General features: G+C 54.2%; 1 protein-coding gene across 5 annotated transcripts in view; it reads right to left on the bottom strand.

Annotated features, from left to right (window-relative positions):
* Positions 1–16,681, bottom strand: part of RNF213 (ring finger protein 213) — a 47,630-nt gene that overhangs the window by 28,534 nt on the left and 2,415 nt on the right. For 4 of the 5 annotated variants that reach the window (XM_071816305.1, XM_065852338.2, XM_071816306.1 and 1 more), the window contains exons 3-24: positions 15,992–16,287; positions 14,206–14,868; positions 13,464–13,642; positions 12,989–13,147; positions 12,546–12,739; positions 12,086–12,372; positions 10,706–10,974; positions 9,556–9,744; positions 8,799–8,997; positions 8,189–8,244; positions 7,777–7,930; positions 6,530–6,685; positions 5,849–5,947; positions 5,051–5,173; positions 4,513–4,693; positions 3,753–3,926; positions 3,322–3,480; positions 2,447–3,039; positions 2,015–2,180; positions 1,246–1,463; positions 570–710; positions 210–371 (exon numbers count right to left, since the gene is read on the bottom strand). In XM_071816305.1, the coding sequence (XP_071672406.1) occupies positions 210–371; positions 570–710; positions 1,246–1,463; positions 2,015–2,180; positions 2,447–3,039; positions 3,322–3,480; positions 3,753–3,926; positions 4,513–4,693; positions 5,051–5,173; positions 5,849–5,947; positions 6,530–6,685; positions 7,777–7,930; positions 8,189–8,244; positions 8,799–8,997; positions 9,556–9,744; positions 10,706–10,974; positions 12,086–12,372; positions 12,546–12,739; positions 12,989–13,147; positions 13,464–13,642; positions 14,206–14,868; positions 15,992–16,287 (4,817 nt within the window). The remainder of the gene's footprint in view (positions 1–209; positions 372–569; positions 711–1,245; positions 1,464–2,014; positions 2,181–2,446; positions 3,040–3,321; positions 3,481–3,752; positions 3,927–4,512; positions 4,694–5,050; positions 5,174–5,848; positions 5,948–6,529; positions 6,686–7,776; positions 7,931–8,188; positions 8,245–8,798; positions 8,998–9,555; positions 9,745–10,705; positions 10,975–12,085; positions 12,373–12,545; positions 12,740–12,988; positions 13,148–13,463; positions 13,643–14,205; positions 14,869–15,991; positions 16,288–16,681) is intronic. The other variant, XM_065852339.2, reaches the window with a different exon arrangement.

Here is a 16,681-nt window from a genome sequence, read left to right as displayed (position 1 = left end):
CAGCAGCTCTCCCAGAGGATGAGGGTCCCAGCCCACCGCCCAGTGTCAGCTCAGTTCCACCTCGGCAGGGAACCACAGAGCTGGGAACATCTGCCGACCCACTACCGCCCACCCCAGCAACTCAGCTGTAAACCACACAAAAGCTGATATTCAAGGCAAAATCCAACCCCAGCCTCAACATCAGTAACCTGCTGGGTTTGAAATCTGACCTCGGAGAACTTCTCCACCTCCAAGCCTTGCTCTCCCTTTGCTGACATGAGCATCAGTTTGTTCTGCAGCTCACGGAGCTCTGCGAGCGAGTATTTCCATGACGCCTCCTTATCCCCGGAGCTCCCCGGGAGGGTGAAGCGCAGGACAGTGTCCAGCGAAACCTGCCAGAAAACAAGTCGTTATCGCTGATGTGCACTGGGTTCCAGCTCCTCGGGCGGCGCTGTGCCCGGGAAGGGAAGGGGAGCACTTAGGGGGCAGCATCCCCCAGAAAGGAACTGCGCAGAGCGGGAGAACAGCTCCAGCGCGTTCCTGACAGGCACCGACACGCCAGCAGTGCTGTCTGCGGGGGGAAGCCTCACCTTCCCGCCATCGGCTGGTGCTCTGAGAACGTAGATTCCTCTGCTGTTGATGGCAGCCGCCAGCGAGAGCGAGGACAGCTCCACCGAGCCGTGGCTCTCCTTCACCGTCCGCAGCCACTCCAGCTGCTGAGCCGACGCGCGCTGTGGAAGAGAAGACACGGCGCTGCCCTCGTCACTCTGACCCGGCACTTCTTTCCAGGATTACACCTGTGCTCGGGACACACAGCTTGGGCTGGCACGAGTTTCAGATGGGGAAGGAAGAAAGGAACAAGTGCTGGCCGCAGCCTGATCCTTCTGCACAGCTGGTCTTTATCAACACCACGGGATGCTGAGCAGAGCCCACCGTGCTTCAGTGCCTCTCGCTACAGAAACATGCCCTGCTGCAAAGAGTAAAATGGAGTTCCCAGCCACCTGCCTTCCCTCTCATGCATCATCCTCCAAACTCTTGCAAGAGCAAAGCTACACCGCATCACACCCGCAAGCACCAGCAGTACCCTGGAGGAACCTGTGCTGTACCAGCCACAGCTGCTGCAGTGAGCTTTTGTGCCACAGAAACATAAGAGCTGCGGTGATGTCCCCACACAAGTGCAATCTGCCCCTTGCACTCAATCTTCCAGCCACTCCTGGAGAGCAGCAGCACAAGAGGAGGCAGAGGATGCGCTCCTGCAGAACTCACCAGTTTCTTGGGCAGATTCTCGTCACTGTCCAGGGCTCGCCACAGCTTCTTCAGGCAGTGCATGAAGTCCTCGAACCCTGACTCCTGCCTGAGCTCGTAGAGCAGGGACGAGTAGCCGTGCACAGTGTCATGGAAACAGGCCACACGGTCCACGTCCATGTCGTTCTCCCCCGCAGAGATGGACGCCAAGTCCACAAATACCTTCAGCTCATTCATATCTTAAATGAGATAAACATGCGAATGAACAACACGTGAGGCGGCTTTAATGCGATTCCACATCACCACCTTCCACAGCAAACGCGGAAAGAATGCCTTTGAACAGCACCTGTGCAACATCCCTCCACCCATCCCGCCCGCAGCTTCACCGGGCGATTCATCCGCGCTGGTGACGCCCTTGGCCGTGGCTTTTCTCCGCACTGCCAGGACAGAAGCTGTACAAAGGGTGCGCCTGTCTGCGTGTGAGATGACGGAGCTGGCAGACACACAGCTAATCCCACCACTGACCGGGTGGCCTCTGTTCTCTGACATAACCGGGCTGGACGAGATGAGCTTTGAAGGTCCCTTCCACCCAAACCAGTCTAGTTCAAAGGGGCTATTTCATAGCATGTTCCACTTACAAGGTGCTCGTAACTACCAACAACAGGAGCTGTGAATGCATAAAGCGGAGAGCAGGCGGGGCAGGCACACGGCATCCCTTCTGCCGGCCGGGACACCGTTCACAACCGTCCCGGCTGCCCGCGCACGGAGCGGGGCGCAGAGCAGCACGCACCTTGCAGCGCTTCCCTGACCCAGCTGACAAAGTCCCTCTGCTGCGCCAGCTCCCGGAGGCAGCCCCGGCGCGGCACCGTGATCCCCTCCAGCAGCCTCTTGGCGCGCACCAGCTCGGGGCTGATGGAGTCCAGCTTCTGCATCTTGTACGATTCAAGCTTTTCCGTCTACAAAGCAAGAGGTGCAAACAAACATTCCGTCTGGAAATGGGAAATAAGGAAAGTCCTCTGCAAAGCCACAGCCCAAGCAGAAGATGCCACCTCTCTCTTTTAAGATTACACAAAAGCCCTTTGAACACTTAGTTTTTATCCCAAATAGGCATTTTAGGACAGGGCACGGCTCTCGACAGACTGGGATAGATGTGTGAATGTTCACATTTACCCACGCTTTCCAGCCAGCGCCCCGCCAGCACAGAGCCCAAGTGGATACTCACTATGTCCAACAAGTGTTCCAGGACGCTGAAGTCACCAGAGAGGTTTAAGCTCTCTTTGACGCTGGCAATGATCTTCGCAGCATCGAACGTTAAATGCATTTCATGGTATTGCTGGATCTGCTGAAAACGCTGATCAACCCAGTCTCTGTCTTCTTCAGGCCTAAGCTTACATATGATGTTTAGCTCAGTTTTGATATCTTCAGGATGATTTGTGAATTCCTGAAAAATTCGATCAACTGCAGACAGTGTGAGGCTTCCAGATCTGAGCTCGTCATACAGCATTTCATAGCTCACAAAACAAGGGGAGATTAAACGGCTGAAAACGTTATTGAGGTCCAATACGGAAACATCATCATCCTCCGACTCCTCCTCCGAGCCCCCGCACTCCTCTCCTGCCCTCTGCGCTGCTTCCTCCCAGCAGCGCAGGAAGATCAGGCTGTCCTTCAACCCGTGCATTTTCTGGGCACACTCCTTCAGCGGGGGGCTCAAGCTGTAGTAGGTACGTGGGGGTCTCTTCTCCACATCCACAACCGTATTTAGTCTTTTTGAACTAAGATCTTGTGAGTGTTGAGATTCCACTTCACCTACATCCACTTTAAAACAGAGAGATGGGTCAGAGATGGGTCAGGTGTCTCGCCTTGTCCGCTTCATCTAAGCCACCAAGCTGCGGAATGCTGCTGGCACGAGGAACCCTACAAGTATCTATGGTGCATAAGCACTCATTTGATCCTTTAAACGCTCCAGGTTTACTCCCCCCACCCCTCCTCATCCTTGCTGTGGTTTAGAATAAAACCCGTTTACAAATCCCAGTCATTTTCGAAGAAAGCGATGCTTTCTGCAGTCGCCAGGTTCACATTGCTGCCCCAGAACCCCACCTTGCACAGACGCCTGCACCTTCCTACACATGCTCAGGAAGGTTCCTATTGCTTTTTGCTCTCTCCTGAGCAGCGTTACTTCCTCTCGCCTCCTCCGCAGCAGCTCCCGCAGCTGTCCCAGGAGCAGCTCTCTCTCCGCAGGTACCAGCTGCTGGTGCTCTGAAAGAAAACCCATCTGTGGTCACAGCGAAACCGCCCCCCACGCCCCGTCCCCCGCTTCCCGCGCCCCGCTGGGTTTGGATGTGCAGCCAGACCCCTCGGTGAAACAGCCAGCACAAACTGCCCGTGGACGGGACAGAGACAAGGGCAGCACAGCTAATTGCTGAGCACCTAATTAGCATTACTGATCACTGAAGGAGGCTAACAAAGCAAGCCATCCATCACTACAGTGATGCCATAAACCAACAACGCCACCTCTGAATGGCTCTTACTTATCTCCCAGATGCAGAGGAACTGCTTCTCGTGCTGGAAAACCTCCTCCAGATGTTTCACACGGATCCGCCCTCTCTGGATGTCATTGGTGACGCTCAGGAACACGGAGTCTGCCGTGGCCATGACGCTCCTCGCCTCCTCCGTAAGTGCTTGCAGGAGCTTGGTGTTTGTTCCTGTTCCAGAAACAAAGCAGCCCCACTTCACAAAACCCGGGCAGAACCAGGAACTGCTCTGCGTTATGGCACAGAGTCCTTCCATTTCCCACTGGAATCCCTGCCCCAACGCGCGTGGGCTCATCCCAGCACCCTCCGCCCCTCGTGTTTCTCTGAACATAAGTGGCCAGGATCTCAGGAAAGTGGTTCTGGAACCTTCCCATGGAAAGCCCACATCCAACACCTCTGGAACAAACGCAAGCCATTTGCATCCCTTCACACAACAAACACTTTTGCATTTTTGCGTAGCAACAGCATATTAGAACTTCTCAGAGAGATAAGTTATGTTCTATAAATCCACTCCATCTGCAGGTTCAGCAGCCCAGAGCAAATCCTGAACTGGCTGCAGTGGGTTAGCAGGAGCGGAATGTCAGCTCCCTCCTTAGCATTTCCTCTCCAAAACCAGCCCGAACACCTTGAGCTTTGAGACAGAATAAAACAAGAGCAGGACAGTTTATATCTATTTGTTTCCTGCTCTGCAAAGCGGGAGTGAAAAGGCAGAGAACAGCTTTTCATTGACTCTTATAAATGTAACTGAACATCCTACCGTTAAAGCTGAAGATATGTTTGATGTCCGGCCACGTAAGCACGTGGTGCAAAATCTCATCAAAATCATCTTTCAACTGCCCGTTCTCCATCGGCCAGGACTTGACAATGATGGCCGACACGAGCTGGCTGAACTGGGCCACGTTGTAGGCAGATACCTTCTCCAGGAGGTTGCTCTGGGTCTGCACAAGGCACACAGGACGGGGGGAGGAACACATCAGCGCTTGGGATCGGGCGCCGGTGCCAAGGGCGCTCATCCCAGCGCTCAGGCGCATCCCAAAAAAGCCACGCGCCACGGCCGACACCCACAGCCACGATGGCAAAAGCATTACAAGTGCTTTTCATGGACCCTTTTATAACTGGATTCTCATTTCCTGACTTCTTGTCAGTATTTTTTCTGGTCGGTTTAACAAACTCAAACAGCCCACGGCCACTCGAGCAATAAGGGACTGAAGGTGCCGCTCTCCCTGCACCACAGCGCACAGCCCTGTACCACGCAACAGGAAATCTGACTTCTGCCCCGAGGGAAAATGCAGTACCTGGCAAGCCGCGGTCACAGCCTCGATGGCACAGCTCCGGAAACACTCCTCGGTGGAAGGGTCAAGTTGTGTTAGGCGGTAGTGCTGACAGCAGTACACCAAGATCTGGTTAACTGGAGTCTCCTACGGGGCAAAAGGGAGATTCCTTATCTTAAAGTGGCCAAAGTCCTTGTTCTGAAAGCATGAAGTGCTGCTGGTAAGACAACAAAAGGACCTAAGATGAAAAGTGTAAGCTCCCCAGGGGGGCCAAGCGTCAGCCCATCTATCATCCTGGAAAAGAGATTAAACACAAACGCTTGGAGAACCTCTCCATCTGAAATGTGTGATTACTTCCACCAGGAAATACTTGTTTCCCATTTACACCATGAAAAATCAATGGCTTCAAGAATTTTGCAACTGATGTGGAAAGGAGATGAAGAGACACACAAGTTCAGTTTAGAAGGGACCTCCACGGCGTGTGCGTTGGGAGCCTGGACAGCACAACGTTTGCACGATGAACCAAGACAGACTGCGCCAGCTCCTCCACCCAGCGCTCGTAACAACGACAGGGTGGTCACGGCTCAAAACGCGCAGTTTCCTTTAAAGCACCGGGACCGCGGTCAGTGCGGAGCAGCGCCCCAGGAACACGGCACCGTGCAGTGACGTGTCCGGTTTGGAGCGTCCGCAACATGGCTTATCACAGCAACGGCAATTTTCATGACCGGAGCCAGCGTTTCCTCGTGCCCATTCAGGCTCTAGAACTCTTCCCCAAGCACAGCAAAGCGCGTCCGCTCTGAACCCGGCCCGTGGTGCCCCCACCTCCTGAATTCTCCTGGCCAGGTCGGCCAGCAGAGTCGCCTTCCACCTCTCCGTGAACTGCTCGTCCGGAAAGCTGATCTTCATGAGCTCATCCCAGGCCTGCAGGGGAGCAACCAAACCAAACCACTGCAAGTGCTGACATTTAACAGCTGAATACGCAAATTAAAAGAGCTATGTGGACAAGAGACCCCCGCACTCGGACAGTCCTGCACGCCTCCCAGCTGTGTCCATCCAGAAGGAAGAGCAGTCCCAGAGCTGCACAAGGCAGCTCCTAAACCCAAACGGTATCAGAATGTCCCCGTTGCTAAAGGAGAGCTGTGGGTGAACCACCTCCCCCTTGATGCTGGAGCCTGTCCCAGGAGCGCTGGGAGCAGTCGGGCTGTGAGGACGGCCGGAGGGACAGACGGCCAGCAGGACACACAGCTCCAGCTGAACACTATCAGGGGCAGCTCCTCATCCCAGCAACGCCTCGTGGAACAGCCGAGAAAGAGAAGTAAAGCAAGCCCAAAGCAAGCCCTTCGCTTTTCAGCCCAACAGTGTTCATGACAAAGCAGCTTCTGAGCTTGGACCGCCTGTCCCACCCCGGTCCCAGCAGCCCCAGCTTCCAGCACAGAGCCGCTAGACTATACAGTTAAGACATGGTAAAACACTTTTTACTCATATTATCAGAAGGTGACAAACCTGAGGTTCAGAAAAAATAGAGAATGCCACGTGCTCCACATGATCTTTCACTAATTTCTGGTTTAAAGCATTTCTGAACCAGGTTCGAACGTCTCTCAGAGCCTCAGCAAATACTTCTGCCACTGGAACTTCTTGCACAGCATCACTTGGAACCTGCTGCACACACAGAGGGGAAAAAACACACACAAAACCACACACCGGAGCTCAGGCAGGAGAGCGACACACGGCTGATTTAAACCAATATTTCTGAAAGAGAAGGCCTAACTGCACGCAAAGCACGAGCACGCCCAGCAGAGACCCAGCGCCACTTGAATAAAGGCCAGAGGGCGGCTGGGAAAACCAATGCTTACAAACAGCTTGTGCTAAGAACGCTTACTCCAGCAAGTCAGAACCCGCGACGGCCACTGTAGGAACCCGACCTTTCATTTTCAGTAAGAAAATCAAAACCATTCCATGATTCCATACTTTTGGAAAGCACTACAATCTCAACTTAGAGCGCTAAGTTTTCCAAATTGAGATATGATCTTGTCCTGGTGTTGTTAAAAACAAGTTTCTCTTTTAGTGAATTTGCTTGTCAGCCAAAGCCTTCATGTCAGCTGCATTTTCCTGGAGAACCCAACACATGTTTTGGTTAAACCCACCAAGGGAATGCAAACTTATTGATAAGCACGGATGGACATCTCGCGAGAGGGGCAACGAGAAACTGATGACCGAGAGACTGACCAACAGTGAATAACATTCCGTTCACGTGAATACTTCATAGAAAAGTGGGAGATCACGAGGATCTCGGCCCTTTTTTCCCTTTTCCCTCTTTTCCTCATGGCCGACATCAGGAGAGGACCTTGCTGGTCGTCCCTGTGAACGGAGGCCAGTGAGAGACTGAATCCAGCTCCGGTTGGCTGCAGAGTCTGATCCAGGACTTTGGGTGCTGGCTCTGCAGTTGCTGAGACTTACAAGATTGGTTTTGTATATTTTGTATTATTTTCTCTGTTCTTATCAGTAGCATCAGTAAAACATCTTGAACTTTTCCAACTCTCTCCCCTCTGTGCTTCTTCCCCTCCCGATCGCCTGTGCTGAGTGGGAAGGGGGAGAGGGAGGGGCAGAAGGGGGAAGTGGTGGGGAGAGGAGGTTGACAACACATCTGCCAGGGTTTGATTGTCACCCCGCAATCCTAACCCTCGACAGATCTCAAACCAGCCTGTTGCACCGTTTTCGTAACACGCGATGCGTTGCTCCCCGGTACTCACAGCCGCGGGCTGCAGCCCAGCAACCTTGGCAATCAGCGCGGCGGAGGCGGCAGGAACGGCGAACGCCCTCACGCTCCCCACGGCGCCGCAGGCCCTCCGGTGCAGCAGCCGGCAGCAGGTCAGGCAGGACGGCCAGGAGCGAGCGGCCACATCCCTGAGCACAGGGACACAGAGCACGAATGGATTCCCCAAAAGAAAAATCCCCACAAACTCAATACCGTGCCGCGACCAAGCAGCCCTCCCTCAGATGGCTTCAGAGAAGTGTGGCTGCCTGAGAGAGGGATGGAAACTCAGGATTCTTTTATTCGCAGGGGTTTCCATGCACGGGGTCGAGCTGCAGCGTAACCCCAGCGCGGGCAGGGTGCCCCTGGAAGGACGATGCGCGCACAGCACACAAGGGCACTGCAGTTACCTGGCCTGGTTCTCATCCAAGGCGCACAGCAGAGTCTTCAGAAGATCCTCCACTACCTAAGAATGAAAAACCAGCAATGTTACACTGGAAGGGAAGATGCTGTGAAAGACAAAATTCACTGTTCTTCCATGCCTACTCCAGTGCTTTTATAAATAATCATCAAATTGCAAGAGTTATTTACTGGATACAGGGTGGCTCTCATTTGTACAGACAAAACCTGCATTCTCCCCGCCTAGGGATTTAAAGTTTGTTATCACCAGTTGCAATGTCTGGCTGCTGCTGTGCTGACACAAACACGTCCCAAACCAGCAGCCCCTCGCCCAAACCCCCAAGAGCTGCGCAAAACATAACCCCGGGCAGCCTTCTGAGCATCTCGGGGTTCAAATCTTTGCCATCAATGACTAAGAGCAAACCCAGACAAGCAGACCCTTCTATCATCAACGCCAGTGTTTTCACTACAGTTTCCCCTCTCGTCTCCTCTGAGGAGTCTCCTACTCGAGAGCAACTCTTTCCTTGGAGCGCAGTGTTCAGCTCTTTGTGCCCTGACCTGCCACCAGCCACCCCACGGCCCAGCTCCGGCCACCGGCCGGGAAAGCGCCAGAACACGAACCTTGGCATCGTCCTGCGAGAGGCCGGCGCGCTCTAATCTGTAAAAAACACCCTGGAGAGTAACGAAGAAGTCACAGGAGAACTCTCTGATGAATTCGGGCAGGCTCTTCAGGGGCAGCACGCAGAACCAGGACTTGACCAGAGTCCTATCGAATTCCATCAAGTATTTCTTTTCCTTCATGAGCTGCAGGAGGGTCCCCCTGCAGGGAAGACAACACAAAGTCTTCAAGTTTCCAAGGCACAAAAGGTCTGGAGCTTGTTCAGCCCACCGAGGACCCTCATTCTCACTCCTGTGCTTCTTCCGTTTACAGCTGCAGATCAGTAGAAGGCCCAAGAGCCAGCGATCACAGCAGCAGAGCCAAACTACTGCATTTCTGGCCAGAGGTAGAGTTCACTCCCTTTACACCCAAGGAAAAATCAACTCCAGGTCCAGCTCAGATTCTGCACAGCGCAGGTCATGAGCTCCCTGAACCCACACCAGGCACGACCACCCACGCAAGCTGCTCCACGGCTTGCGCAGTTAAGGACTGTTTGTGTCTGAAAGGTAACATCCTGCACAGCTTTGCTCTGCACCGTGGTCTCCGAGCAGCCAGCATGGTCTGTGTTCATATACCCCAAACATCCACCACCAACACGCTGTGTTTCTTATTTTTAAAAAGAGAATTAGGGGGATGAAATAAAAGAAGAAAGATAAACGCGACCACCACCAACTACAACGTCAAGGCACTCGCTATAAGCGGTAACCCTGGAAAACTCACGGATCGTGGCTCTTCCTTGTTTCAGCGAACGGAAGCCCCTCCAGCCCGGCCCAGGCGTCTTCTTCCAGAGGGAAGCGGTGGTGCTGCGCGGGAGCAGCCAGGCCGTGCAGGAGAGGAATGACCCAGAGCCAGCGCTCCACCTGCTCCTCGATGCACTTCTGGCACAGCATCACCAGCTGAACCTTCAGGCTGGAAGACAGACCCGAACCCACACAGTAAAAGCATCGCTTTTCAGAGCCTACACCTCCACCTCGCTACGCACCTTCAAACAACTTCTGGTGATTATTTCAGCTCAATCTTGTCTTCGTTGAAGGATATAACATGGTAAAAGAGTAAGACTCAAAGCTGTAACCTGCCCTGAATCTCTGCCCAAACCCTACTAACACAGCACTACGAAGGGTCAGCGCTTTATCAACAGCTTCCAGGTGAGCCCTGGAGCTCGGCCGGGGCTGGGTGCCAGCGCACTGGGCCGGGCACAGCTCCCGGCCTCCCGGCTTGGCCTGGAGCGCCGCAAGGTCTCCAAAGGGCAATGCAATAGCTGCAGCTGTGTGGAAAACTGGACAAAGTGCCCGATAAGCAGACCGATAACAGTCTAATACACAGCACTCTGGGGGAAAAAATAAGTGTAACGATGCACATCAGAGTAGACAAAAGGAATCCTTTTAATTTAAAGGAGTGAACAGGTGATGATCCCAATCACTGGGGTTGGTAAGTGCGAGCGGCAAACGGGTAAGCCAGAAACTGCTTGACGGGAAAGGATAACAAATAAGATTTTTACGTATAAAGAAAAAACAATAGTTTTAACTCAATCTGCTGCTCTGGCAACAGCGACAGGTCACCCTAAGGAAAGTCCTGTTCGGACCAAAGTAAAGCGCTGTTCACACGCAGAGCGGTACGCGACTGCCAGCGGCCCCGGCGAGGCCGCGCAACCTTCATCCCCGAGTTCATCAGGACCGCGAGCAGCCTTTCCCGGTCAGCTCTGCTTCGAGCAGGAGGCTGGAACAGACACCCCCAAAGATCCCTTCCAATCGGCCCTCTGCCCGATTCCGCGCCCAGCGCGCTGAATGCCCCATGCCGGACCGCAGGCTGCTGCGCCTGCAGCAAAACCGGCCCGGTCGGCCGCCTCGTAAGCGCTCAGTACCACACGTACCAAACCAATGCTGCAAAATCCTCTTCGATACGACGAATTTCATCCCATATGGTTTGTTGTGACACCTTATCCAAGCACAAGAGGCCACACAGGCCAGCCAGATCATTTTTATGTGGTGGCAGATCGAGGTCACAAAATACTGTGAGAATGGTGAGTCCCAGGGCTAGTTTACTTCTCATTATTGTGTTCTCCTGCGATGCTTTTGGACCTTCTGGTGCAAGGAAAGGGGTCGCTATTTTCCTCATGTAGTTTAGCAGCAAATCATTCACCTGGGATAACAAAGGGGCGACACAAACCAACCACAGCATTAGTGCCCACTAAGTCTTTTTCCTCTGCCAGCTGCAGCAAGGACACCCGGCAGCCCCAAACACCCCACGGCACCACCGGGATCCAAACACACGCGGCACTGCCCACCAGCAGCACATCAGCCATGGTGTCCCGGTCCCCGTGGCTGCTTGGGGCCCCTCTCCGTGTCACCAGACCCCACCGCGGAGCTGGGGAGCATCAAGGGACCGGGGCGGATCTCAGAGGGGACCGGCGAGCGGAGCAGGCGCTCAGCCAGCGCTGCCCGAGGTCACCATCGCGCGCCACAGCCGCGGCCCACGAACAGCCCCCGCCTTCCCAGGGGCTCGGTGAAGGGAGAGAGATTTCCGTCCTTACCCACAGCCCCCAAAGCTACTCTGAACCCCAACCAGGGGGCCGCCAGGACTGTGGTGCTCGGTGATACCAAAATCACCCTTTGGAAAACCAGCGTGACACGGAACCCGGCGGGCTCTGCCGAGCTGGGCGGCTCTGCCATCTTGTGGCCTCTCCCACCTGGAGCAGGGAGCTGCGGAGTTAGAAACCAGCAGCCCCGACACCAGGCTGAAGCCCCAAAAAAGACAACGTGACATCTCTGCCGTATCTCACAACGATGGCAGGTGAGAAATTCAGGACTCCAGAAGCCCCATCCGCACCGCTGCTTAGCACTGGGCCAGGAGGAGCTCGGGTTTGAGTCCAAGATGAGTGCAGAGAAGTTGGTGACATGGTGACCGGCAGCAAAACTAAAGGGCTGGGATTAGGAAATTAATATCCAAATAAAGTATCTTAAAGGTCTTTTCCAACCAAAACAACCCTCTGATTGTGGGTAAGAAGTCTCCACATCAGCGTTCTGCTGCTGCCCAGCACGGGGTGCTCAGAACCGCACGTCACCGCAAAGGTGCCACCGAGCTCCCCAAGGCAGGCGGCGCCGGTCACCCCAAAACCACCCCCGCTGGCCCTGCCACACCCACACTTCTGCACTGGAGAAGTAAGATTACCCCACAAGGTCACCGGCAAAAGGAAGCCTGTGTTTAGTAACTGAACGTCTCTCCCCTCGTCCTGTAAGGAGCACACAATTACCTCCTGCACACCGAAGTCGAGCTCTCCCCACAGCCTCCTGCAGCCGTCATGCACCACGGGCTCAGCCGTAACCACGTAAAACTGTCTCAGCTGGAACAGGAAGTTTCTCAGGTTGTTGGGGCTCCAGGTCCCAAGAATGCTGAATATATTTTCTAACATAATATTTGCAGCTATTATCTTCCCTTTCACGATGTTTTTGGTTTGCTGAGAAAACACGCCCCAAAGGTTTCTGAAGCTTTCAAACGTAGAAGGCTTTGCACACACAATATCATCATACTGATGCCATTCTAGAAAACACACAGATGAGAACACAGGAAAACAACCATTTGAGAAACAGCCGCACGTGCACACCCCCGAGCAGCCGTGCACAGGAACACCCCAGCGCGCCTCCCACCACAGGGCTGCCAGTAACGGCGCCAGAGCCCCCCCAAAACCCACCGACCCGGGCAGGAACACTCACCTCTGCTGTTGAGCAAGTCGCCTCTTATGTACAAGCAGCGATTCACAAATTTACTTGATACTGGATCCTTGTAAATAAATTCATAATTCTCTTGACCACAGGAAACCCAATATTTGTAAGGAATGACTTTATTGATGTTTTCTTTTGCAAGAGTTGCAGTTCCTTCAATGAGATATCCATGTTCTCCTAGATGCCTAAGGAACACATAACACAGCAAAAGGACACGTCAGCAGATCTATATGCTTACATACCCACACTTCACTCCATTTTTCATAGGCATGGTGACTACTCTTTCGCAATGGAAACTTTAGAATCGTTACCTCCACTAGGAAAACCCTTTGTAGCAACCCCCAGCTATGGACATAGAGCTACAGCCTCAGGTAGCAAGCGAAGCCCCGCAGCGCACCCCGTTCCCCAGGGCTCCGTGTGACTCGGGTACGTACTTGGTGCAGCTCAGCTCGCAAACGTTGTCCTTCCAGTCTGCGTAGCGAGAAATGCCTCCGGCTTTGATGAACACTTTGTGGGTCTTGGGGTTTAGCTTGAAATCTTTGGACAATATTGCATGGAAATACACAGTAACATCGTCACTTCGGTTCGCAGGACTACGAGAAACAATTAGAAGGAAAATGAAAATAATCCTAATTTTTACCTTCTTTTTTTTCATCATTAAAAACAACCAATAAGATTTGAGCCGCTTGTTTGCTGGACACCAAGCCCACGAGCTCTGTCCGCAGTTCCTCGCACCGATGCTGCACCGTGGGCCCAGCGCAGAGCTCGGTGCTAAACGGAAAACGGGGCTCCTGAGGGCAGCACAAAGCACCCTGGCCACGTGCAGTTGGTCAGCGGTCCATCCCCTGCCTGGGCTGGAATCCTCCGGCCCTCCTGACACCAAATCCTGGAGTGCTGGGCTGTTCTCACCTTTCTTTAGCCTTATCCCCCGCTTTCTGGTTCTTCTGTTGCTTTTTGTTCTTGCCGCTGTCCGTTACGGCTGAAGCGCCGCTCTTCCCAGCAGCCTCGGGCCCCTTGCTCTGACTTCCCTTCTCGGTTGCTGTGTGCACTTTCTCACCTTGGGCCTTCTCTTTCTCCTTTGTGTCATTCTGCGATAGGATGACAAACGATGTTCAGTTAAACGGGAGACCCTGAAGTACAACATCCACAGAAATACCCAACATCTGCTCAGATGAGGGTGGACGCCCAGACAGCTTCACGCTTCCGGAAATCCTAATCCCTCCTGAGGGAAGCTACTGGTTGAGGAAACCAGCGGATGGATTGCGGGGGGGATCCAGCCCACACACATCGGCGAGAGGTCAGGTCAGTAAGCCACAGGTCCCCAGAGGACGCAGCATCAAGAAAATGAAAGAATCTACAGCGGTTTACAGCTTAACAAGGCCTGTCCACGAGTGGAGCACCAGAGCTCAGAGAGCACAGCTGGAACAGCTGGTTGGAGAAGAGACCCACACACAGCTCCTGGGGCACCCGAGCGCCCAGGGAGCTGCGCTGGAACCGACCCACGGGAGACCAAAACTTCGGTGTTCCTGCTTTCCCCTCACATCCCCAGCCCCCTGGGCTCCAGCTTTACTGGCAGCACAAAAGAATCCCAGTTACAAAGGGAAACTTCGCCCAGCTCAACCACATCCTCAGCGCTCACTCACACACTCACCTTGGAAGGGGCAGACGTCACTTTCGGGGTGGCATTGTCTTTACCCTTCCCAGCCTGCGAGTTTTTGACCGCAGGTGGCCCCTCGGCGTCTGGACGTGGGTGCTGAGCAGAGGCGGCTCTGGGTTCCCTCTGAGGTGCTCCAGGGCACGGCGCAGGAGCAGCCTCCTCTCCCTGTTCCGCTGAGGCCAGTTTCTTGCTGCTGCCCGAGGCCTGGGAGCCCAGCACAGTGTCTGGAATGGGGGCAGCGCCAGGGCCACCGCCGTGTCCTCCCCCGGCCCTGCTGGCCCTTTCTCCGTGCTCCGGGGCACTGCCACCCCCCACCTTCTCCTTCGCAGCCGCGGACTCTGGAGACGGGACAGTGGGGTCAGCCGCGCTGCTCTTTGTGGGGGTCACATCCGTGCTGCTGTGAGTGCCCTCTGCAGCCGCTTCTGCGCTGCCAGCTTCCTCTGCCAAGGGACCCAACGGCCCGTCCCCTCCACTGCCACCGGCGAGCACAGCAGCACCCGCTTCGGCTGCTTCGCTGCCCGGCCTTTGGATTTCTTGTGGAGTAACACACGTATCAGGTAATTCCGCAGTTTGAGCTGGCACTGCGCCTAGAGGAGGCAGAGAGTCCTGCTCCTGGGAGCTGGAAGGACCTTTCTTCGCTTTATTCCTCTTCCTTTTCTATTAAAAAAAAAAGGGACAACACAACATCTGTTTATTAACTGTTGAAGATAAATTTTTTGTCACCTCATCCATTGCAGCTGCTACCAACATCCTCCTCCTACACTGGGTTACTGGAGAACGACCAGGAAGAGAAGGGACAAGACCAGCGGCCACCTTCTATAGCAGGGGAAATGCAAGTTCCTCTGGAGAACTCTGTATTTTGAGTAGTCAAGGCTTTCCCGCAGGAGCCCAGAGCGGCGCCGGGCACGGTGCTCGCTGACAGCAGCGGACACGTTACTCAGCTGAACTCTGTTGCTTCCCTCACCACGCGGGCAGCGCTAGGGGAGCTGGGCCGCTGGCACATCAGCAATCCACACGTGCAACACGGAACGTAAGGAAGCGGTTGTGGTTTAACCCCAGCCAGCAACCGAGCATCACACAGCCGCTCGTTCACTCCCCCGCAGCAGGACGGGGGACGAGAATGGGAAGGGTAAGAGCGAGAAAACCAATGGGTTAAAATAAGAACAGAGTAAGAATTGAAAATAATAATAAAAATAACAATGTAATGAAAATATAACAACATGTAATAATGTAATGAGAAGGTAAATAACAGAGACAAAAAGATAAGTGATGTAAATGAGAACAATTGCTCACCACCAGCCAGCTGAAGCGCAGCTGGTCCCTGAGCAGTGCCCCCCCAGCTGAAGCGCAGCTGGTCCCTGAGCGGTGCCCCCCCAGCTGAGCACCCCCAGTTTAATTGCTGGGCATGACAGCACATGGTCTGGGTGCCCTTTGGTCACAGCTGTCCCTGCTGTGCCCCCTCCCAGCTGCTCCTGCACCCCCACTCGCTGGCAGGGGGGCGAGGAGCAGAAAAGGCCTTGAGTCTGTGTGAGCTGCTCAGCAGTAACAAAACCAACCCTGCACTACCAACACCACATCCACACATCCAAAACAACGGCGAAAAATAACTGTCCCAGCCAAACCTGCACACAAATAGCTCCAGTTTGCCTAGAACACACACAGCAGCATCACATGCCAGCCAACAGGATTCGTGGTGATGCAGCCCCAGCCTCGTTGCTTTACAAACGAGAGAGCAATGAGTTTGAAGCTACTCCTGCCCCTCAGCACCAAAGAGCCTTACCTTCTTCTGCGCCTTCTCTGCAGAATCGCCGGGCGCCGGCTGGGCTGCGGCCCCTGAGGCACCGCTGGGAGCTGCCTCCCCCTCCACCAGCGATCCTCCCTCATGCTCCTGCGTTTCGGCAGAAGCGGGTTCACCTGCAGCGCGTCCAGGTGGGACCTCAGAGGCACTGAGCAGAGCATTTGCTTCCTCCATCAGCGACCATCCCTCCTCCTCTGTTTCGGGGCGGGAAGGAGGCCCAGCAGCACCTTCTCCCCCCACGTCTCCTCCAGGCTCTGGGGTGGGCTCCACCTCTCTTCCTGCAGGGGAGGAAAGGTTCCCTGTTAAACTACAGAGCAGGACAGCAAACGGGTCTCAGCTGGTGGTGAGCGAGCAGGGGCTGCTGCTGACCAAAAGCATCAATTAGACACACAGGATTAGGAATTCTTCCCCCATGTAACAGCATTAATTGTGTACTTGATTCCGTTACTGTCCACAGAGGCAGAATCAGTGTCAAACAAACTCAGAGAGTGAATTCTAAACCTAACAATAAGTTGAAGAAAGGAAATTGTGGTTCAAGAGAGACTTAGTGGGTCTTTGCAATACAGCATTCCATAAAAATGGCCCCAGTTCAATGGCAAAACAGAAACCAGCTCAACACGGGAGATCTGAGCGTGGAGAATGTGCGCGGGAGGTGCCAGCAGCGGGCTCGCT

Source organism: Patagioenas fasciata, chromosome 18 (genome assembly GCF_037038585.1).
Source record: "Patagioenas fasciata isolate bPatFas1 chromosome 18, bPatFas1.hap1, whole genome shotgun sequence".
NCBI classification, from domain to species: Eukaryota; Metazoa; Chordata; class Aves; order Columbiformes; family Columbidae; genus Patagioenas; species Patagioenas fasciata.
The sequence above is the reverse complement of the archived record's forward strand: the minus strand, read 5'-3'. Positions and strand labels throughout refer to the sequence as shown.